Source organism: Lampetra fluviatilis, chromosome 7 (assembly GCF_964198595.1).
Source record: "Lampetra fluviatilis chromosome 7, kcLamFluv1.1, whole genome shotgun sequence".
In the NCBI taxonomy this organism is placed as follows: Eukaryota; Metazoa; Chordata; class Hyperoartia; order Petromyzontiformes; family Petromyzontidae; genus Lampetra; species Lampetra fluviatilis.
In genome coordinates, this window is record NC_136281.1 from 5,037,130 (window position 1) to 5,061,167 (window position 24,038).

Below are 24,038 nucleotides of genomic sequence, written 5' to 3' on the forward strand. Positions count from 1 at the left end.
ACAAAATGCACCTGTCTTGAAAAGGAGCAGCATCTGTCGCCTCGCATCCTTTCTGACTGGATTTCCAGTTGCCTTTGCGTCAACAAAATCTCTCCCATCTTCAGAGTCCATGATGCCCTCACCCCTGCTCATCTCTGCCATTTCATTCCTCCACCGATAAACAACTTAATCCACTTCTCAAAAACATGCCAATCTCGTTCACTGTCCTCCCATGAGTCTCCCTGCAGTGGGAAGTCAATTTTCCTCTGCTTTTACTTACCACCCAGAATATTTTTTCTACTGTTGACAAAGGACTGCTTTTAAGCATGTTATTAAATGTGTTGATTATTCGTTAAATCAACTCATTTCATTGTCAGATTTCATGTGAAATGGCTTTTCTGTTATAGTTCAATTACAGAATGTATAAACTAATCACGAATGCACATCTACCACGAGCTTTTGGCATTTTAGTTTTTGTCGTAAAGCAAATTTTAATCCTGAAATACAATTTATATCCCCTCAACAATTATTTGAAAACTGTGCTGGAGTTGTATCTGATTGCATTCGATGTAGTGCATTTCCTGCCTCATGCATGTTTCCACCGGGTTATGTGATCACGCTTACCCAGCCTCGTCCGTCAATTAAATTTGCTCTCGACACACTTTTCCCGGCAGTGGCTGATTTACAGCATGGTTTATTCCTTGGCTGTGGCTTACAAATCAACGTGTATTTTTCTCTTGTCTAAGATTGTCTTTGTTTTTCTCTTTTCTTTGTCACTCCACAGCCAAGCCGTTCACAACCCGCGTCAAAGAGATGAGGTTGCATCGGGAAGACTTTGAGATGCTCAAAGTCATCGGCAGAGGTGCCTTTGGGGAGGTGAGTCGTTCGTGGAAGTTTAATCAAGTTGCCCAGTATTGACAGCTGCCAGGCCGCTCCGAGTCTCTTCTATGGGTATATTGGGCAGCATTAAATTGGTGTAAATTAATACCAACTAATTATATTATTAAATCTGCAGCTTTATTATAAATATCAGAATTGTGACTTGGCTTCAAGTTTTTAGGTGCTGCAAAATGGCGAATTCCAAACCTCACAGGAAAAAACAAGAGAAAAACATCATTCCAAAACGTTTCCAACTTATTGAAATTAAGAGGCGATCTTTTGGTTAGTAATCTCCTTGTCAAATGTTTCTTCTTTGGGTGCAACGGTATTATGAATTTTTAAAAATGAATGATGATATAATGGTGATACCACTGTAGCAATGAAGCAAGGCCGGTGAGGAAGGTCACTTCTGCAGCTCATGTGTTTGCAATTTTGCCAAAGTACTTGGCAATTATGAGTTCACTCGCCTTAAAATGCAATTGCGCAGAGCCAGACAAAGGGTGGCTTATGAAAATATTTGAAATAGCGGCATGGCACTTAAAATAAAATTAATGGACAATTTTCTTCCACAACAGATCTACATTTACACCTGGTAGACATGTCAATTATTTATTTTAAATGGGGGTGCAAAGCAGAAGGAAAGCATGGCAGGGAAAAAAGTAACAAGTAGACCAGCTGTGCCAGGTGTCGCTATCTGCCATCGGGCTCTTTCCCTGGTAATAGTGGCCCTGCTGCGCTCGTTCTCATTGGCAGTAAGAGGACCGTCAAGGACCGTATTTATTACTGTAAATTCAGACCACACGATTGAAGTCTGTTTTGAGAAGTCAGCATTCCACCCCACGGGTAGATTGTCTGATAAGCTGCACGTATGTGTGTTGTGGTGGAACCGGCTCATTTGCACAATTGTGTTGCCAGACGTCCGAGATTGTTAAGCTGTCAATAATGTCCAACTTGCATCAATTGAAATATCTCACACCGCAAGGAATGCCTTTTGTAGTTTTACCTATATATTTTACTTCCTTTCTCTCTTGTGTGAACCATAAAAGGATTTGTGAGCGAAACCGATTTTGACAAATTACCGCTTTAGAAATAAAAAGTAAAAATTTCTGTTTGCACAAAAGGACCATTGTTGAACGGTCCATAAAATGAATGCACAAGTAACACTTGCAAGTACCTGCCAGTAATAACAGTCGAGGTGGCAGTGGGGCTCAGCCCCCAGCTCTCGGAACACTCACAGAAATCTGTCCCAGAATCGACGGCTGTGCCGCATTTGATCGTAATCGGCTCTGAGAATACAAAATGGGTGACGTGTCGGGACCAGCGGTGAACAGGAATGTGCACGCCATTCCAGGAGAGGGTGCTGTCCTAACTTCAGGGATATGGGTACAGTAGCCCTGGGCAATTGAAGATTTTACACTGGACAGAGATTGGCGCGTTTTAAAGGGAGGCATGACTCCAGATTGAGGTATTTGTGGTCTATACCGAAGCAGTGAGAGATTGCAGTGGTTCTTCCGAGATGATCCCATTGCACGAACCAGGATCGCCCGCCAATGTTTTGACATTGCCATTGGTGATCTTTCCCTGCTTCTCAAGTTTCCATCACTGGACGGCACTTTTCTGTGATAAATGAGCAAATAAAGGGGCTGGTAATGGTTGCCCCGCATACACTTTGTGGCAAGTGTGTGTACACGTCACCTGTTCCTGGACCAGAAAAGAACGGCTCGTGTCCGGGTGTATGTAGGATTGTACATCGCAGGACAACGAGAGATAGCACCAGCTTGTGGTGGCTTCATCCAGAAGTGGATAGGTCATAACCGGGGTGACGACGATGACCAGGTTGCACTTTGCCTTTTGCAGAGGTTGAAGACTTGGGTTTCTGTGTAGGCAGGCGTGTGTCGTGTGAGAATATGCATTGGTGGTGAGTAGCTTCCCACTTGATCGCTGCTGCTACGCTTGATCGCTACTGCCCTGCTGTGTTTCTGCTGCCCTGCAGGTGGCCGTAGTCAAGCTGAAGAGCTCAGAGAAGGTGTTCGCAATGAAGATCTTAAACAAGTGGGAGATGCTGAAGCGAGCGGAGGTTCGTGTGCCTTGAGGTTATGCGTATTTGCAAACACCCTCAAAACAATTTTCATGTTATGTGCCTGCCCTGCACTCTCTTACAAGAATTTACGGACCTGATCTAATGGGGTGAAATTCCATGTGATCCTGAGTCGTCTCAGAATTTTCAGTGAATTGAGGCGAGGTAAAATTATTTTGTTTAAATTTTCTTTCATTAAGTATTATACTTTCCTTTTCAAAACAATAAAATAACTCTGCAGCCCACTCCAGTTTAGTTCATTGTTTTTTCCTTTGGCTTTGTTTAAGCCACTCCAGTGGTTATTTTTTTCACAGAATAAGTTGAGCCTTGTAATGTAAATTGCCAACATCCGTGCATTACGTTAAGGCAAGCAGCAAAGGATTTCATGACTTTCGTTTGGGGTGCTGTGTGATAGGCTCTGCTATTAGTTCCCAAAACTGTTTTGTAATAATATCATAATGCGTGTAGTCAAGGGTACACTTTAACAAGTCAGGTGTGCGTAGTAAAACAGAAATTAATATCGGACCTTCAACCACACACTCGTCTGCTGTGGATGCTCGGTGTATTTTTAAAACATGATCGTGCGCGTAATCATTTTGACTGATTATAAACGCAGGGGGCAGGCAGTACAACTGGTCCCTGTGCGCATACATCATGGGTTCTGTTAGCTCTTCTGATAAAACTGCAGCATGGAGAGATGCCAGGTCCACAGTGGAAATGAGAATTGCAGCACTAAGCCGCAAGAGTATACATTTTAAATGAAAATAAACACAATAAGAAAATGTATATACAGTACCGTATGTTTTTTTTGTACTCCCACTAAAAAATTATTCTTGCCCCATGTTACTGAGTGTATTTGTGCAATCAGTTGAATGTTTTAATTAATATTGTTTTAAAGGAAAAACTTTCAGCCTCTCAAATTAAAATACATTCTATAAAAGAATGTCAATCGGAAAAAAAAAATTGGTAATTTTGTTGCTTTTATGACAATCTTCAGACATTGGAAAAATATACGCCTGTTGACATAGAGTAAATGGCAGTAACTGACCGTGTGCCCATTGGCGTGCGTGCCACTGCACCCGTGTTTTTCCAGGGCTGGCGTTCTATTGGTTGATTTAGTTCAGTACATAGCCCTCTGTGCAACAGCCCTCCATGGCACATTGCTCTTGGCAATGGCATTGCTGAGTCGAACACGGCACGCACGCGGGCAGGCTGGCTTGCCGAGCGAGGGGCTTATCGCTCACTCAGAAGTGCTGCCTCTGACGATAGAGCAAAAGCGTTGCGTTTGGATGTGCCGATGGGCGCACCACTCCCTTTTCTGGCAGTGTTTGGATGTAATGAGGGCACGGGTATCTCATGCAGCATGCACTAACTACAGAGCACCAAAAAAAATGGGCCCAGAGATCACTAAAAACATATGGTCCATTCTACAGTAACAAAACAGCTATGTACTATGTATAACTTCATCTAATCTTTTTCTTAAATGACCTCATTACCTCCTGGGATTCTGTGTACACGGTCAACGATTGTTGGAGTATTTTTTTGCAGCTCAAATAAAACTCCATTCTCTAACCTTTCTGTCACCCGATTTACGGCGCAGTAAATAAGTCTGGTTCGGCAAAAGCCTGCGCCTGACCTCCTGCACCCAGGACACTGCATGGGCCCAGAGACTCCTTCTGCCATCTCGCTTTACGGTTGCTCCCCACTCGGGGCCTCCCCACCAATGCACAGCTGCCCCCACGCACCGCCGCTCCCACACAGAGACGTTTCCCAAATCGGCCCCTTAAAACACTGCCGGCGTGTGTGCTTGGCATTGTGCGCAAGCGTTGCCTAAAGAAAGTGTGAGATGGTGAGAGACGAAGATCACACTGATCACGCGAAAACCTAATTACACCGTGGATGGTTTATGCTCTACTCTTTTGGTGGGTGGGTGTTTCCCCCCCCCTCCCCTCGATGGTCAGATTGCATCGCAATGAACAATGAGGTGTTCCATGTGTCCAGCAAACAAGGGAGAATTGTGTCTGAGCAGATGAGATGAGCTTGATCAGAGCGGAGGCCACTTCTAGGACATTGAGAAAATAGCATTTAAGCGGCTGGGTTTGGGATAGTGCAGATGACAACAATATTGTTTGTTATACTGCTCGATTTAATCTGTGTAACGCATGGAGTATTTGTTTTCTAACAGGCAGTGGTAGAGTCGCAAATGCTGTGAATACGTGCTGCTGCTCGGTGTGGCTAGAAATAAGTATTTTCTCATTTGTCCGTGCTTGAAAGAATGCCCATAACGTTCATGTTACCAGTCGTTAACAGTAATTTTACATCTTGATTTTAACAGCGGGAAGTTGCCAATTCAGCTAAAAGAATTTGTTTCATGTGCTTATTTGCGCCCGATTTTTGGTGCACGGTCATGGCTAATTGCATCTTCGAGCCATGCTTCATTTCACTCCAAATCTTCAAGTGAAATACGCAAGTCAGCCGGTGTAAGAAATCGTTCATTTTAAATGGCGATCAACCCATTTGCCTACCCTTGTCACGGAGCTCTGGCTTCGGACCTGGTTCCCTGTGCATGCCGGTGGGGAGTGGCAACACGTGAGGCTACAGCACGCATAGGTGTGCGCTTGATCGACCCACATGCTCGTGTGGTGCCACCCGCGTACAGCCTCAACGGTGCATGTCCGGAAAGGCGCAATACCATGGACACTGTCTTTCAGCGACCGCCCGGAGGAGCGTGGGTGTTGCCTTCTCGCCTCAGTTGCGGTCGCCTAAACACGGGCTCCGTAAACTCTGCGCCGGCCGCTTGAATTATGCGCTTACAGTAATGGCCACAAAAAATGCCACAGCTCCGCACAAATACAGCGTAGTATCTGTAAAGTTGCCCTGTTCAAACGAGCATCGGGCCGTGCTCGTCTTGCTAGCTTTGCGGTCCTGCGCCAGTTGTGAGAATCTCACAAGTCTTGTACCGAGGAGCCAATTTCTTCTCTTGATGCGTTACCACGGCCACTGGAAAGAAAGCTGTTTTGGCTTGTGAACTGGGCTTGGCCGAAATTCCCACTGCAGCTTTATGAGGGTGACCAAACTCGGATGGCAGGCCCGCTGGCTTCCTTTTGTACGGGAGCGCCCGACGTTTTCACCTGGATCACCCTCTGAAACAGTTATATGATGTCACGGAATCACCGTTCGGCAAGTGGACGTCTCTTCACTTATGTCAACTGCAGGGCCGTGTTTTTCTTGAAACACAAAAAACTGTGACAAGGAACTACAAAATATATTTTTACTAGGTTGCGGTAGCCTAACCTAATACAAGTCTCCAAGTAGGTAATTATTTTTTAAACACCCGTTTTTATTATCATTTGCTTGCGGCTTCGGAGGATAGGAAGGGCTTGGGACAGAGCAGCAGGCGATTTGCTCACAAAGTCATGGAGCTCATGCAACATTGGAGCAAGATCCCAGCCCGCGTGGAACTACCTTGGACGGTTCCTGGGCCATCGAACCCACATACCGCTAGTCACGAAAAGGACCCATAAGTTTCATACTGTCAGTTTAGTTTCAAGCATTATAGAGCCACGATTGACTGTCTTCGAAGTCGTACTCTTTTATTGACCCTGGAAGGATTATTAGGGGCTTGAACTTTTGGGTGTAATTAATGGTAGGAAGATGTATTAATTGTTGCATTTCCTATGTACTTTACAGCTATCTCAGCAATCTGTGGAAATGAGTCTTAGGAGCAGTGTAAATAAGTGCAAAAATTACCTGGCATTGGGCCTGGATTCGTGTTTCAAATTTCAGCTCATTAGTTAAATAATCCAAAATGTATGCTTGCAGTGTCCTAATTATTTTGTTGTACGACAGTGGGATAAGATCGCTTGATCCTAATAGCTTCCTTCATGCAACTGCGGTGCCGCACTATTTGAGCAGAAGAAATGCACTCAACAAACCGCAGGCTGTCACGCTGTGGCATTTCCTGCTGCAAATAGTTTGCGTTGTCCATCAGACACCCGATGTTTCGCTAACAAGCTTTGCGTTTTCATCAACGTGCCAGACAGCCCCGGGACTGGTGTAATTTTGCGACGGTTGTGACCCATCGATGAATGACCTCGGCTGAACCCTTCAGCCTTGGTTTGTGGCTCGGCACCCACACAGGGCCCTGCCTTCCGCTGCTTGTTGGGGGGGGGGGGGCATCCGTCGAGCGTTGTGCAGTTGTGGCTGCTCGTTCCCACACTAGGCTGTGCTCTGCGTGACTAGGAGACGCTGTCACGAGACTTGCGAGCACCGCCTCTAACATATAGGGCTGCCATCGGAACAAGGCAAACTATGCCGAAGTTTTGTTTGTCCCCAAGAGGAAAGGGACATTTTGGTGTTCTGGCCGACTCCCCCTACCCACCCCCCCCCCTTCTTCAAAAAATACTATGACTCAAGTTACCCGACAACAATTAAAATTGACATAAACATACGCTGCGGCTACTACGAACCCTAACAGTGTTACACTTTCATACACTTTGTTAAACGTTATGTTAAAATTAGCCTATTGGGTTCGTATGTCCAGTTTCTAGAAATGCTATTCATAATCTTTTGCAAGGGAGATGTGAACATTAACAGTGCCCATTCATCATTCCTCTTGTAAGTTCCCTGCACGTGCCGAGTGCATTCCAATTAGATGTCAAAATGTTGCCACTATAAAAAGCTTATTACACACAGTACACAGCTGGAAATGTTAAGCCTGGTCTTTGTGTAAAAAACCCTTTTATTTGTGAAATCCCTTTACTTTTTGCTACAGCTTATACCTTTACACGCGTAGTATATGCAACTGCACACCTTACAGGCGATTCAAATGGCTCGGCAACATTCCTCGGCTCAACAAACGCTTAATAATGGAATTGGCCAAACATCCCAATGTTTAGGGCCATCCTGAAAAAAGAGTCCTGAAGACTCGGTGGGCCTTTTCTGGATGATTACGTGGCATTATTTACGTTGGGGATGGACTAACTCACTGGCGTGGCTCACGTCTGCTGCTCTCGCCGTCATTTCGCTGTTGGTGCACATTGTCATTGCCGGGTTTAGCAGTGGTTGGGGAGCGCAGTGCGTGACGCTGTGCACTTGTTGTGTGTGCAGACGGCGTGCTTTCGGGAAGAGCGGGACGTCCTGGTGCGAGGGGACAGCCAGTGGATAACTACCCTGCACTACGCCTTCCAGGATGAGAACTATCTGGTGGGTCAACACCTCCTGTATGCAGTCACCTACTACGTGTGCGTCTATAAAGCCAAGCCGAAGGATTTAGTTTTATGATCGTGATTGTCACCATGCTCTGTGAAATGTTTACATGGTTGCATTTGTGTTCAAATCGGATTGTTTTGTTGTGCTATTAATTTTCAATGCATCGAGTTTGGTGCCTGTAATGCAACGATTCGGAAGCAAGGGTCAGTGGATTACATATATTGGAGACACGACAAAGCCCGCTAGGCAGCGAGGTGGTCCCGAGGTTGCTGTCCAGCAAGTTGTCATGTGAATCCACTTGTCTGGACCTTTGCATCCGATCTCTTCGTTTACATGGGTGTTCTTGGGGTACATTCCTTGCCCAAACATTGTAATGTAGGATGCCTGTGGCTCAGGGCTATCCACAGAGGGGTATAGATAATTGGTTATTGTGCAGTGCGGTTGGTCTTGTTGCTTAAAGCAGCTTGGCATGACTGTGGAGTTGAGGTGAAAGGTTAGGTGACATGCATGGCACAGCTGATATCTGGCAACCAGCACATTTTCATCACAAATGTTACATTTGGTGACCTTATGTAATCCCAAGATTATAAATGACATAGTGTGACTCAGTAGATGGATAAACTGGTACATAAACAGGCACACAAACGGGAAAAAAAATCCAGGTGCTCTTTATTCATGAAATGTTATCTTTTGTCGAAAATGAGCATGCAAGGCACCAGCCTAAAGTCTTGCCTTGCACATGCATGCTCTTGCGTGTGATACATTGCAATGTGTGTAACATTTTCCTCCGTCATGTGCGCGTGCCCGTGTGCACGTGCCTACCTCCGGCAGTACCTGGTTATGGATTACTACGTGGGCGGGGACCTGCTCACGCTGCTCAGCAAGTTTGAGGATCGTTTACCAGAGGAAATGGCAAAATTCTACGTTGCAGAGATGGTGCTCGCCATTCACTCCATTCACGAGCTGAAATACGTACACAGGTGAGCGCACGCACGCACCTACGGGACACGCTCGGACATGCACGGGTTCCGTTGGGAGTGCCTGGGTTCGTGGCGATGGTGTCAGGGACATGGCAACAGCCTCCTTGGGTGGGGGCAGGCTTTCTCTCTGGGCGGGCGAATGCCTGGCGAGGTGTACCACTTGTCGATGGCAAACGATGGTTTGGGTCCTCATGACAACATTTACCTTAACGTTTTTCTTTCAAAGCCAAACCGAAAACCAGAGGGCATGCGTTGATCTTAAAAATCCATGGTCCCAGTGTTCTGTAACGGGAACTAAAAGTGGGCGGGGTGGGAAGGCGGGCAGTGGCCAGGTCGGCACGCACTGCATGTGGCGGGCAGCAGCTGCAGGGCTGCCCCAGCCGAAGATCGATTGATTGATTGTTTTTGAAAGGTGTGTGTGTCGAATGTAAATATTAGCTGTATTTAAAAGGGGTTCAACGCCTCAGATGCATTGTCGCTGTGTGGTAAACAAAGTGGTTAACTTGGCATGGGCCCTGCCTCTTCCATCACCCACCTAAGCTGACTCAGTTGGGCGTAATCAAAAATATTTCCTATAATTGAAGCCTATTGCTTCCTTGCCCTTGTGCTGCTGATACGATGGTGATATTATGGGCTGTTTGAGATTTTTGCGAGGCTCCATGTTTATCCGGCGGTGATGAGCGCACACCTGTAATCAGCACTGCGGAGGCGAGGGTCGGTGGATCACACAAATGTTGTGAAACTCCCTTCTCACGGTCGTCGAGGAGGAGCCATGCCCTGCATCGCCAGGAGAGAAGACAGCGCAGCAAGTGGATTGAGCGCCATTTGTTGTCATCTGTACGGGGATAGGGTGTTGCCCCCGAATTTATTCGCGAGTGGAATCTTGACCCAAAATTATAATAAATCGTCTCATCGCTTGGGGAGTGAAACGTTACATGCCAAAAAGAACATGTCCACACAAGGTGGCAGTGTGTCCAGTCTCTCGTGCGTGGCAGACGGCGTGTACGCCGCGTCCTGCTTCATCCGCAGCGCCGCTCGGCGGCCTCCTGGCATAAGGGTTGTGCCGTCACCGCCGCTGCGTTTGGCTGCGTCTCAGTTGAAAAATTGTGTCGGTGCTTGAGCCCGTAAATTTCCCTGATGAAAAGAAATGTTACAGGAAATAGAGGAGAGAAATGTTTGCCACAGCAAAGTGCTGCCGGGGAAAAGGTCGGCTGCACCCGCTCGTCCTGGAAGCTGCAGGATTCCCTGTTGTACGCCATAAAATATTCACATGTGCGTGGCCTGTAACGGCACAGGAAATCAGGTCTCTATTTTAAACGCTTTTCCACTCAGCCATGAGGGCTTCACAGCTCACTTGTTTAACCGAGCTCCCCTTTACAACCTCTCACCTAAGAGCTATAATTATTTAATAATTGCGCCTGAAATGCCATGCCACTCGTTAAAGTGTTTGAGCCCATTATCTGCAGTTTCATTCATCGTTGCTGTCATGCCCTCAAAAGTCTGACGTGCCTGCGCTGTCCTCTCATTTCCACCCGTCGCGTTGGACGCTGCTTGTCACACACGCGGCCTTGCTTTCGCAAGGGTCGCGCTGACATGTTCTGTAACGTGCATTCGCAAAAACCCACGTGACCATACTCCGATCGCAGCTGCAAACATCTCGTTAATGCATCTGCGCATGAAGTGTGTGCCTATTAAGGTGTATAATACGCTTAATTAAAGGGATTGTGTGCAATTACATTTGCTTACATGCTGTAGTCAAAGCCCGAGTGCCTTAACCACGCTGCATGGCTTTAGAGACGTGCCTTTAGCCAGGATAAAAATGGCTCTGAAGAGTTGAGAAGGTGATTGTGAAGGGAGGTAAAAATTACGTATGTGGTTATCACGGTCATCATTCTTGCCCCTTTGTATCGAGCACTCGAAATTCCGAGAGCTCTGCTGCTTGGGGGGGCTGCCTTTTGCTTCCTCTGAGGGCTTTCTCCCACTTACAGTGCATCCCTGCCTCTTGCAGCCATGCCGCTTACACGCCATAGTCTTCCGCACGTTCGAGCTCATGGCAAATGCAGGAAATTCCGATAGCTTTCAATTCCCCTGGCTAGCGGATTGAACCATTATAATTGACTAACACAGCGCGGCTGTTGCATGGGGAGCAACAATGGCAATACTACTAGCCCATGGTTTTAAGGAGGCTATAATGCTCACAGTAATAAAAATGAAAATTTAAGTAACGATAGCGCAGGTCATGTATTATTCCTCAGTCATTAAATCTCAGGATGTCTTATTCTTACAATATGGGCCTGCGGACATGTGGAAGATAAGTTGCTTAAAAAAAAATATCTGGCGTTAACAATGCGTGCATTTGAGAACCATTTACTTGATGCAGATGCGGGACACTTGGTTGCTAAGCGGACACCATGGCAGCACCAGCTTCCCATTCATAGCTGGATGGGGAAGAAGCTCCCTGCGTTGTTATGGCTGCCTCTAGCTTGTGTGGATCTCCCATCCGACTAAGTCGCAGCCGTCCAGCACCATGTGGGGCGTGAGCAGGGCCGCAAGCATAGAAATCTCCATAAAAGGGAGTCCATCTGTTTGGGTCCTAATCCAATCTAAAACACCCATGTGGCAAGAGGTCCAGTGGAGTACAGTTAGACCCAGCACAGCCCTCTGCGATAACCGATGAACGAACTCAACGTATGAAAAGTCCCAACGTTTCGCTCCGTAATAATTTGTGAAGAGACTTTTTTTTAGCTCTAAGCCAGGCTTTCTGCCGTCGCTGCTGGGTGCCTTGTTTGTTGTCCCTCGCCGGGAATGTGATTGTGCGTGTGATACCAGGTTCTTCGTCGTCAGAACCTGCAAACTGTACAGGGCGGGGGACCGAGCTAGACTGCTGTTTCGCGTGGGCAAGATGGTGGAGATCTGGCCTCCCCCTCCTCCTGACAGCAATGTCAGTTTTGTGTTTCCGCTCGGTGGGGTTGGGTGGGTCAGAGGAGGGAGAGGATGGAGGCAGCGTGAGTTTGAGAAAAGAAAGACAATCGTCTCTGAACCGCAGGTCGACATGTAGAGCATGCCATTGCCACGCTCGCGTGCTGGCTGGGAGGGGACTGCAAAGGAACGGTGGCTCTTGTTGTTTTTAGGCTTTTTTTTTCTTATTTTACCGAGTGCCCGTTTTAGCTCGACAAAGAGCGGCAGCTCACTACAGCGGGGCAGCGGCCACAACACACCCCAAGGTCAAGAACAGCGGTCGCCCCTCCCTTGCAGCTGCCGTGACCCGCGGTTAAATAAAGCTGGCTCCCCCGTGAGCCGACCCCAAGAATGCTGGGCAAGCCATGGCACCCTGGCGCCCGGCAGCCAGCGGAGACGGGGACAAGACAATGGAATAAATATGTTTTTTAAAAAATGGTTAAAATAAACAAGGGAAGGAGTGGATGTCTAAGAATAGTTTTGTTTCTTAACTATGAATAAAATCTCAAAATGAAGACACAAATCAGCTGTCCAGCTATTAACTGTCCAACGTGAAGCTTTGTTAATGATAATTTTTTTGACATTTAAGTTCAAGTCATCATTATAGCACCTTTATGATATCACTTCTATTGATTTAGCCATTAACGCCGATGCAGACAAATTATTTTATCGCGCTTTGGTGATGTCATGAGCTATGATTTTTTTCAATAGTTTTTTGTAATTAATGAAGTTTCAAGCTTCAGTAGGACACACACATCCTCTGTACATATTTAGAAAAAAGAGCTTTTCTGTTGCATTACTTATTAACTTGATGCCAAATCTTTGAGTTAATGGAGTTAATATATACATCATCCCATCTCTCTTCTTAACAAATTAACACATTCCTAACTCCTACCTCTTCACAAGACAACAAACACTTTAAATTAAAATTCCAAGTCCCCACCCCCTTTCCCTGCATGCCGTAGTAATTGGGTAAACAAATATATTCAAATAGCACGCGCCAGTTTTTTTTTCCATTATGCACGCCTGCCATTCCTGCCAGCGAGCCTGGTCGTTTGGTGTCGTTGTGTCCCGGCGCCCGTTCCCCGTGTGTGCCGTGGAACGGGCCAGGGTGGGTTTGCTTGAGGCCGGTGTGCCGTCCGTCTTCCTTCGAGCTTGCGCTCGCTACGGTGGATTTGGCCGTTTCCCGCTGCTCCGTAGCAGCCGTGTTCGGCAAGCGTTTGTCTCCGGTGGGGGGGGGGGGTGAGTTTAGTCATTGATTGAAGGAACCCCCCCGCGGTGATTGTGGTAGGGGAGCGTGGTTGGGGAGCAGGGGTGCGTAGGGGGTGGTGATGTGGTGGCCAGGCGTGTGGTGTGGGGTTTAGAGGGAGCATGCTCTCTTCTGTGGCTTTACACAGTAGAGCGTGACATTTTTCCTGTTTTTCTTATTCTGCAAGGGTAACCGCAGTTATGAAGATGAACTAAGCGGGGGCGGGGGGGGGCGGTGTTTGTGGGGCTCGAACGAGCTGTTGTTTTCGTCTCTTCTTGCCGTTTCCTTCCGCTGCGGCCACATACGCTCACCTAACTGCAGCACAAGCACGCTGATACACAAAATGTCTCGCATAGAAATAAAATGTCAGCCTGATAACCTTTTATGGTTTTAAACTTTCAATACCTTTTTTGGACAATGAACGCCTCGTGTTCATTTGTGTGCCAAAATGCACAATTTAAGTGTTCATTTTATAGGCGAGGTCCTCCTCGCCCAGGGGCCCACATTTGGAGGCACGGCTTTTCATCTGGTGCCCTGCTCACGTTAATGACACTGCGGAGTAGCTGTGTGATGTAAGCGGCTGTTTGACGTCATCGGCCACTGTTTACGAGCGCCTGCATGTGCCGAGCGTCGTGTGCGACACCCGTGGCATAGCCTCGTGACAGGCCTTCAAGACTCGCTCGCCTTAAAAGGACGCTGCTCCTATTTGCCGCCGAAGGTCACGCACAAAGAAGGGTAGGAACACGGCGGTGAAGGACCTGCGAAATTGCCTAACAGATTCATTCGGCTCCACATTATTTTCTCAACTTTATTGTTAAACCTACCGCTGCATAAACCCTTGAGAGAGAGAGAGTTGGCGAAACAGAATTACTGTGTTTAAGTAGTGGCTGCTTTTGCCAAATTGCGCCGCTGCGCCCTATACAGTGCCAGGCCGGGCAAGCCGGTCTGGTGGCATTTTGCAGCGGGCGGTGAAACGAGACGCCCATGTGCCGTCAGTCACGCAACGCAGGGGTCGCTGGGACGGATGCGATCGCGCTGTCCACGCGTTGACCTGGAGGGGTGCGATGCCCGGCAGGAGGCCAGTATCGCACACGTCGGGAAGTTGTGTCATTATCTCTGACCGAGTGGCATCACTTTGCATTGACCAATGTCTCTTGTGGCCCCATGCAGAGGAATCGTGTTAATGTTAGCTGCAGGGCTCTCCTGTTACATGTTTCTCTTGTGGCTGCTAACTTGCAACCCCATCTTTAAAAAATTGAAAAAATAAACATTTGTTTACTCGCTGAAAGCCTCGGCAAGTTAATGATGCTCCCTGAGGAATTGGTCAAATATCCCAAGCTGAATCTGTCTGAAGAGATTCAACTTAGTGAGGCTTTCCAGAAATAACAAGACATCATTACAAATTCTAAATTATTTTTCAAGAGTGTCCTACTTTGGATGATTGTCTCCTGCAAGTGTTTTGGCAAATTGGAGTACCTGGAGAAAGCCGATGCCATATGAGGAAACGACACTTAAGCTTCGCACGGATAAGAGACACCGCTTGCTTCTGCCAGTCATGTCTCACACACAAGACAGTAAAATATTTTCCTGGTCCACTAACCCCACCTCTAGATTACAGGCTTGCATCATGACCACCATGCCGATTATACAGATTTTGCGAATACAATTCCGCGATTGATGATGTAGAGGGCAGAGTGTGCGGATTAAATGGGCTTTAGCAAAGGCAATCTTAGTCTGGCAATTGTCAGGTCTACTTGTCGCAGTGCCTGCCTCCAAGTGAGAGTAATTTGTCATGAGCGTACAGCCACATGGATCCATCGAGTGGCCAGCTGCCCCCGCCACTGCAGTGGCACTGATTTGACTTGGAGCACTCCACCCGGCACTAAAATGTATTTGTTTCGTTCTGGTTTGGAGTGTTGGAGTGGTGCTTTAGGTTTAACTGGCAGCTTGGTGCACTCAATTTTTGTTTCGATTTAAAGCTTTCGTGACTGCAGGGATTAATATTCTTGGTTCTTTCGGTAAAGTCACGTAGAAGGGAAATAATAAAATTATAAAAAATAAAACTACAATTCTCAGGACGTTTCGATTGCGCAGCAAGAACATTTTCTTGCTGTAGTTTTCACACCTGATGACGATTGCTTGTGTTGCAATCAAAACGTCGTGAGAATGTTATTTTTATTATTTTATTATTTCCCTTCTACGTGACTTTACCGAAAGAACCAAGAATATGGATTTTTGTTGTTCACACTGTGCTTTCTGTGATTTCTCTTTTGATTTGTGTACAAGGCGGTACATGGCAGTGGGTCTACAACCATATTCTGTGGTCATGCAGATGATCACGTTGATAAGAATCGGTGGCACTGCCGCCAAGTCTGCGGTATTGTTGAAAGTTATCCATTGATCATGATCGACATTGTCACGGATGGGCAAAACAAGTGGCAGCCCGGAGAGTGTGCGCACACGGACCACCAAAGGAGAGAGATGGAGTGGATGAATAAAGGTACACGTGGGAGGGGGATGTGTTTTGCAGCTACATGGGGCAATGGATGGTTGTGCTCAAGTTTGCAGGCCTTTTGCCCAGTAATAATTTGAGAATGGTTGACGTTGAGTAGAAGTTTGTCACCAAACTCCACTGTGTCGCCATCGTTATCATCATCGCTGTGTTCATGCCAAGAATTCAGTACAGTTTGCATTCATATATTATCTTGATCCGACCGCATCTCTAAACACCGTAGTGGGGAACACATTTTAAGGAAATGGGTTTAATGAGGAAAGGTGGAGAAGAGAAGATGATGGGAGTATTTGTCTTTATCAGTTAATTTCGATTATTACACTTACAATACATAATTACATTTGCGAGCGGTGTGATAATTGAATAGTTTGAATCTATGCTAATTTAATGGATGTTTTCCCCAATATGGCCAATAATTGAGCAAAATGAAAGATTTGAGAAAAATTAGACGAACAAGACGGGTCTTTGCCAAGAAGACGACAGACAGTGCAGACGAGCCTGACTGAACGAGAGTAAACGAATAGCTCTTGAACTGAATGGTGTTCCTAAAATTGCGACTTCACTCTTCATGCTTGGGTTGGGGGCAGCAGGACGATCTTCTTGCACTGGTCTCGTTGTCCCCCGATATCCGGCATACTTTGTCACTTGCGCCATCTAATCTCACCCGAACACGGCACGGCGGAAGTCTGATAATGAAGTGCACGCTTGTTGGTCAGTCAAACTGTGAGAACATTCGTGCTTTACAAAAGGGAACCAGAAGCCACAATGGAGTTCGATTTAATCTTGCTTGAAAGCACCAACTTGTTCACGCACGCGTTCTGAAGTGACACGGGAAGTATTTCTGTGGTGTCATTGGCTGGAGCGGTTCACTGACAAAATGATCCTTTGCCAACAGAATGAGGTCCGCAAAGATTTCGATTTGAAGCTTTCGTGAATGCAGGGATTCATCTTCGTGGTTCTTTCGGTAAAGTCACGTAGAAGGGAAGTAATAAAATAATAAAAATAAAACATAATAAAATTATTCTCACGACGTTTCGGCCACAACGCAAGTAGCCATCCTCAGGTGAAAACCAGGTCTGTCGAGGCGACAGCGTCTGTCGAAACGTCGTGAGAATAATTTTATTATGTTTTATTTTTATTATTTTATTACTTCCCTTCTACGTGACTTTACCGAAAGAACCAAGAAGATGAGTCCGCAAAGATGTTTTTGTTGTTGTTGCATTATTGGTAGTGAAAAAGTGAACTTGTTTTTTAAATCCCAATTCACTATTTTTCCTTTCACATTTATCGCATGAAAAATGTATGAGATTTTTATTTAATGGAAGACTTTGGCAGTAGGAGGCCAATTGCAAATGGAATGTAGAGGATGGAACATACAACACGGACAATATAAACGAGACTTGGAAGATGAGACGGATAAAAAATAAACCGTTGATTGGAATCGTGTCCCTCAAATCATGACAATTGAATTTGCACGGTTGTTGAATTGTTGTATATATTGTCGAAGCAATACGTGTGCGTCTAGATTTAAAAGACCTTGTTTTATCGTCTTATATTCGTAGCTCCATCATAGACGATTAGTGTTTATTGTATGAATTACCCACAGTGGCTTAATTGCAAGCCGGTATTAAGTGCAGGAGTAAGCGAATGTTACACTTGCCTGTAGCTGCTCAGCTTATGTGAACGCGTGATGGCTCTGACACTGCTGTGGGGCTCCGTGCTTGCCGATGGCAGTCAAAATATTGCGCTGTTATGTAAAGCGCAGCGAAAATGTGTTCCAAATGACAGCGCGGTTGTTTTGGCGTTTAGACAATTGTTTTGGTCCTTCTTTAATTGAGTCTTTATTTGTTGAGGTGTGTAAGTGCTGAGGCGCGCACACTCTTGTTGTAGAAGATGTCATCATCATCATGTCATATCTTTCAGAAGTCCACTTGAGTGATGAGAGTACCATTCGTGAATGCAGCCAGTAACCAAAGCATGTGCTTTGCCACAGAGGCTTGGTTAAAATACCAAATTGCGGGACATGGGTAGCTTCGGCTTTGTGAGTCAGATTGTCCATTAGAAGTAGTTTGGTTTGCAGCCTTTGAAAAGTCCACTTTAGAAGGCACTTTCCAGTTGGTACAACTGTAGACCTTGAGATGGCATATTCAAAATAGCTTTAATGTAGAATCTACTGGGAAATTTTTGGGGTTCTGCTCTTCAAACCTTCACAGACATTAACATAAGCGCCGTATTAAATACAGTACCGGGTTTGAGTGCTACCAATAAACTTTGCCAATTAACAGCAATGCTACATCATATTTAACTTTTTCTACTTAGAAGCAAGACGTGTGAATTATTGTCCTGTCTTTGTATTTGTCTTATAAAAGCAGTGTCTGCTTTGTAACTAAGATGACGGCGACGTGTTTTTTTACTTCTCCCATCGTAGCCCTTACATTGTTTTATTATTTCGCCATTACATTTTTAAAAAAATCGCCATTCATTTCGGACAAGACTTGCATTGTTATAAAGCGTGTTTAAAGTGCCCTCCTCTCACTGGTGCCGAAGGGCCAAGCGACAGGCTTTGTGCGGTTGACGGACATTGGAAAAGCAGGTGCTTACAGTGCAGGGCGTAGGAAATGGCCATGCTTCACCTCCGAGCACTGTAAGATGTTTGCTGCATTCCTTTCCTCCCACTGTGAGAGCTCTATGAATGTAAGAAGTCAAAAGGCAAAAAAATTGCGGAGGGGGGAGAAGATGGTGGGGGGGGGGGCACGTGCCTCAATTATGAACGGAGCACGAGTGGGGCGCTGGCGTTTCCATAACGGGACCGAGCGTCCGGTCCCGCCTTTGGTTCCCTATTGGCCAGATGTATGTCTGGAATAAAGGAAGGCACACGACCTCCGGGAGGTCAAAGCCCCTGCTCTGCCGCTGTTTGGCTTGATGAGGCGGTGGGAGGGGGCTTGAGACAGACATGCGGGAGACCCAGACGGGGTTAGGAGGGCAGTTGCACGTCCTCTGACCGAGGCCTCCGCACTGAGGATCGCTGCGTGGCGATGTTGGAGCCCGCGCATGATCTCTCGTGCCCACTGTGATGAAGACCATGAACGTTGTCACGGGGTCTGTGTCATGAGGTCTGCTGTGAACATGTGACCATTGCTTCACAGCTATTGAGAATCTAGTGGAGGCATAGCCTGATTTAATGAATAGCAAAGGACTAGGCACAAGAGAAGCAATCTTCTGTCTACAGATACTACTACAGCGATGCTACGAACATCAGAAAGAAGTGTACATCTGCTTCATAGATTACGAGAAAGCCTTTGACTCAGTCGACCACGACCGACTAGCAGCTTTATTAAAACAACTGGGACTAGATAAAAACGACATCAACTTCATCATTGCTCTTTATTGGAAGCAAACAGCCCAACTCCGATATGACAACGAATTGACAGACCCAACACCAATACAAAAAGGTGTACGACAAGGCTGCCCACTTTCACCCAGTCTTTTCAACATCTACTCGGAGCAGATTTTTGATCGAACACTAGCAGATAAAAACATTGGTATTAAAGTCAATGGACAATACATCAACAACATCAGGTATGCCGACGACACTGCACTGCTGGCCGATTCGGAACAAGACCTACAACAAATCTTGGACGAGGTTGCCACAGAGAGTCAAATATGGGGCTTACGAATTAATAAAAAGAAAACAAAGGTTATGAAGGTCAGCCGAACTACAAGCGAAATAACAATCAAGCTTGGTAGCGAAAAATTGGAACAAGTACACCGATTTAAATACCTTGGTGTAATCATTGACGATCAGTTGAACCATGAAGTCGAAATCAAGAGCAGAATTGAACAAGCAAGGCAAGCATTTATTAAATGGAAAACACTCCTTGCAGACCGCAACTTGAGTACATCACTGAAACTGCGCACACTGAAATGCTACATCTGGTCAATTTTGCTGTACGGAGTTGAGACGTGAACACTGACAATAACAGCAACAAAAAGGCTCGAAGCTTTCGAGATGTGGCTGTATCGAAGAATGCTGAAAATCCCATGGACAGCCAAAACCACCAATACACAAGTTCTGCAAGATATGGGCACTGACAGGCAACTGCTGAAGACCATCATTAGCAGGAAGTGTTACTGCCTAGGCCACATTGCCCGAAACGACCACAAATACCAGCTATTAAAGCTAATCCTGGAAGGAAAAATCGAAGGGAAAAAACGACCAGGACGGCCAAAAACGACATGGCTCAGTAACATCAAAACATGGCTACAATTAACAACAGCACAAACTCTACACGCCGTGCTAGACCGGGACCAATATCATCGTGAAGTCGCACACGCCGTTAGGCAGCACTAAAGAAGAAGTTCATCCAAGCATGACAAGACTAGCTCCCACACCTCCCTGCACATTGTTATGGTAGGACTGCGCTAGTACCAGGGTAACTTACATGGTCCTCTGGGCTTGTGTATTCAGGAAAAATCGCAAATTGAACCATGCCAAAACTGCATTTAGCCATTTCTCCACTGGCATTAACATCCAATAGGAAAATGGTTTACACACGCAGACTTTGACCTGCCTTTCCATTGGACGGTTGCAGTCAACGATGGGCCCTCAAGAAACCTCATTCTCAGCATACCGCTCAAAATGTGTTTCCTGTTATCGGTGTGGAGGTGCCCAGGGAGAAGTGGAATGGCTAGCATCGGCAGGTCCTCCTGCCTCCAGGATGTTTGACATGTGCTCACGGTTCCACGCTGCCCCGGCCGACTAGGGCAGCCAGGTGCCAACGATCGGAGCACCCGTGTGTCGTGCCGTCTTGCAGCCATAGACCTGTTCACGTCGCTGTAAATAATTAATCGGGGACTATTGTGCCATGCAGAAGTAACACTAAAGAGGAGTCGGTGTGGCTTGAGTGGTACATGAAGTTTAGGCGGAGGTCTACACCAAACTTTATAAAATATTAATTTCGCCATTCTGGCGTCAGCTTTCAAGCTCTCACGCTGAGCACATGGCGAGGTCTGCAAGGAGACGACTGGGTTGCAACACCACACGGGGGCGATCACGCAAAGGTGTTTGTCGTTTTTTCACAGCCATGAGCGTCAGCCATGCGCTTGGCATTTGTCGCATGCTTTACGTGGCGGTTGTACTTTTATGCTCTCACATCGTTGACCCCCACCTGAAACAACCCTCACTATGACCATGGTGGTAAATTATGATCTGATATCCCATATCACCCAAATGCAGTGGAGAGGCTGTCATCCAGCAGTGGTTTGACAAAAGGAAGGGGCTGGTACATTTACAAAGTTGCCAGTACAGCCAAGCCATGGTGGATATGTAGTGGATTCCACTTATTGGGCTGTGTCCTCACTCTGTTGTGTGTCCGAACACTGTAATTCAGTTTTCACACTTAAATAAAACTAAACTTAGTTTTATCTTACCAGGTAAGTCCCACTGAGCTATATATACAGTAGCTATGTTTCTTAAGTCACCTGGCCACAAATACTCTCAACTCATGTTTCTAAATTTGGAGGGAAAAACCGAAGGACCAGGATACAAATCCACGCGACCACGGGGAGAACATGCAAACTACATATATAGTGGCACAGGTTTGGGATCAAACCCACGACCTGCTGCATACCAGGTGAGGGAGTTGACATCTCGCCACCATGGCGCCACTTGAAAACTGCAATGTTGGTTTCAAGGATGCAGAGAAATGTATTCATTTCTAAAAGCTGAGTATAGAAAGCAAAAACCAGTGGGCATTGTCATCTCATTACATGGATATGAAAGCTATGAACATGTTTATTTTTCCAAGACCCGACAAGAAGGTCACCACGACCGTATCATTATTATTGTTACGTTGAGCAACGTGGTCTTCATAATGGGCCTCAATGCTTTGTTTACAGATGATTGGTGTCAAAGGGGGTTGGGGGGGGGTGCTGAGTTCCAGACAGACGTGCCAGGGACATGTCTGCGTACTATGTTCGGCCACATTCAAGAAGGATGGCTGTTGTTCCGTGCCAGTTCTCGCCAGTTCGCATACCATGTCACGAAGGGGACAACGAGAAATGTTGATCACGTAGAAGTTGACCGCTTAAGATTTTGCCCTTGCCGTGCCAAACATCTGCATTTGTAATCTGCAGTGTTTCCCCTAAATGGCCAAATGGCACCGATCTCTCACCTTACACCCTCCTCCAAACCACCTCCACTTCAAACACACGTGCACGTGTGATTTGGTTAATGGTGAATATTTGGTTTGACTTTTAACATCCCCTACGCTATTTGTTATTTTCGGTTTTCGGAAGGGGGCTGGGCGCGGGGTTTCTGGGCTCAGAGCTGCAGTCTCACGTGCATGAATTCTTCACTCTGTCAGCACCACGTGACAATGAAGGATTGGGTATCCACAGGGAACCATTTCTTTTTGAAGAACATTGTTGAAAATGAAATAAATTAATGAGGTGTTTTTATAAACGGTCCAAGTTCAGAAGGTGGGATGCCCCAACAGGCACTGCCGATCGTTTAATCTGGAATGTCAGGTGAAGCCAATGTCATGGCCGCAGACGGACATAGCTGGATGTTTCTTAGACCTTCAACTGGAAAAAAATCATCGGTGCAGATGTACATTTTACATATAAAGTCAGCTGTAAATTATAGAAATCATTTATCTGTGATAACAGATATTAATCATCGCGAACAACCGCTATCACCATTTATATTATACGACAGCAATGAGTGACCTTTTCTTAAAAACAAAAAATATTTACTGCATTGTATTCCACAAGCTGCCTTTGAGCATTTCGACGGACACAACGCGCGTGTGTCTTAATTTGCACCATGGAATAGGCTGCGATAGAAAGCCACCACGCCGATGCTGCTGGCACATGCCGTCACGTGGCACCGCGTTGACTGGCGGCAGCGAGAGACACGTGCCTGGGATGTCGTGGCGGAGAGGCGACAATAACTGTCGGCTAGCGATGTCTGGGCGAGACTTGGCGGGGTCGCCTGTCACGACATAGGCTTAAGCGCTGGGTGCGGTTACGTTGTTTTTGAAAGATCAGATTTTTAGCCCCGGGTAATGCAATGTACCCAACGAGCATTTCCACCAACTTGTTAATAATCGCTTATCCGGTGTCAATGAAGTCTGCCATTTCACGGAAAGCAAAATGAACGTGTTTTGAATGGTTTCACTCGCCTCCAGTGTTCAAGGTAATTTTAGTTGTATTTTCGGGTTTACCAATGTCAAACCAGGACATACGGAGTCCATATTTGAGCATAGATTTTCTTTTGTAACTATTCGCAGAAGGAAATGATACCTGGTCAATGCGCATTTAGTGAAATTAAACTCTTAACTTACATATTCCTGTTAACAGCTGGAAGTGTGCAGAAATATCTCATGTTTCTCAGTAAACCTTGCAGGGCCAGGTTCTTGTAAGTATGAACAGATAAACCCCTGCAGATCTTTCCAGGTAAACTCCTGTGAGTGTTACCAGGTATGGTGATAAAAGTGTCAGGTGAATTCCTATTATTGTAGGTTATTTGTTATGAAAGGAGGATGCTGGTAGAATTAAAGTAGACGTTTGAAATTAATGTTTAGTTAACATAGCGTTTCCTGCTGGCCAGCATAGCGGCGATGATGTTTGGAAGTCATCCGTGGTGGTTGATGGGCGTGGCATCATTCTTTCCCAGAGCCACCCACACACCTGTCGGTGCGCAGTCTTATCTCCTGTGAAACGTCCTTGCTTGTGCCTACGTAATGGCGAGGAATGTGCTTGCCTGAGGCCGTGGGCCCTTACGGTCAGTATGCAACTTCTTGTCTCCACAGGGACATCAAACCAGACAACGTCCTGCTGGACATGAACGGCCATATCCGTCTTGCCGACTTCGGCTCATGTCTCAAGCTACTCACGGATGGCACGGTGAGAGCCCTTTGGCCAGTGCCACCGGCACCGCCGCGGGGAGCCAATGGCGAATCGTTATGCACAACTCGCGCGTCCAATAATTATTTCCGCATCTCCCGCACTCTGCTTGTCGTGTCCCGCACAGCCCATCTTTCTGTATTTGCCAGCCCTCTGCTTCAAATGTAAAGTTTGCCATTGCTCAAGAAGCTCGTGTGATGATTGTTAAAATGGAAATGACGGTTGATATATGCAGAGTGAGTTAAGTTTACGAAGCACTTGATAAATACACACCCTGCCCTGACA

At 46.2% G+C, this 24,038-nt stretch overlaps 1 protein-coding gene across 4 annotated transcripts in view; it reads left to right on the plus strand.

The window, feature by feature from the left end:
* LOC144933471 (serine/threonine-protein kinase MRCK alpha-like) overlaps positions 1 to 24,038 on the plus strand; it is an 85,552-nt gene that overhangs the window by 24,419 nt on the left and 37,095 nt on the right. For all 4 annotated transcript variants that reach the window (XM_078858265.1, XM_078858266.1, XM_078858267.1 and 1 more), the window contains exons 2-6: positions 764 to 855; positions 2,852 to 2,935; positions 8,045 to 8,140; positions 8,978 to 9,126; positions 23,660 to 23,753. In XM_078858265.1, the coding sequence (XP_078714391.1) occupies positions 764 to 855; positions 2,852 to 2,935; positions 8,045 to 8,140; positions 8,978 to 9,126; positions 23,660 to 23,753 (515 nt within the window). The remainder of the gene's footprint in view (positions 1 to 763; positions 856 to 2,851; positions 2,936 to 8,044; positions 8,141 to 8,977; positions 9,127 to 23,659; positions 23,754 to 24,038) is intronic.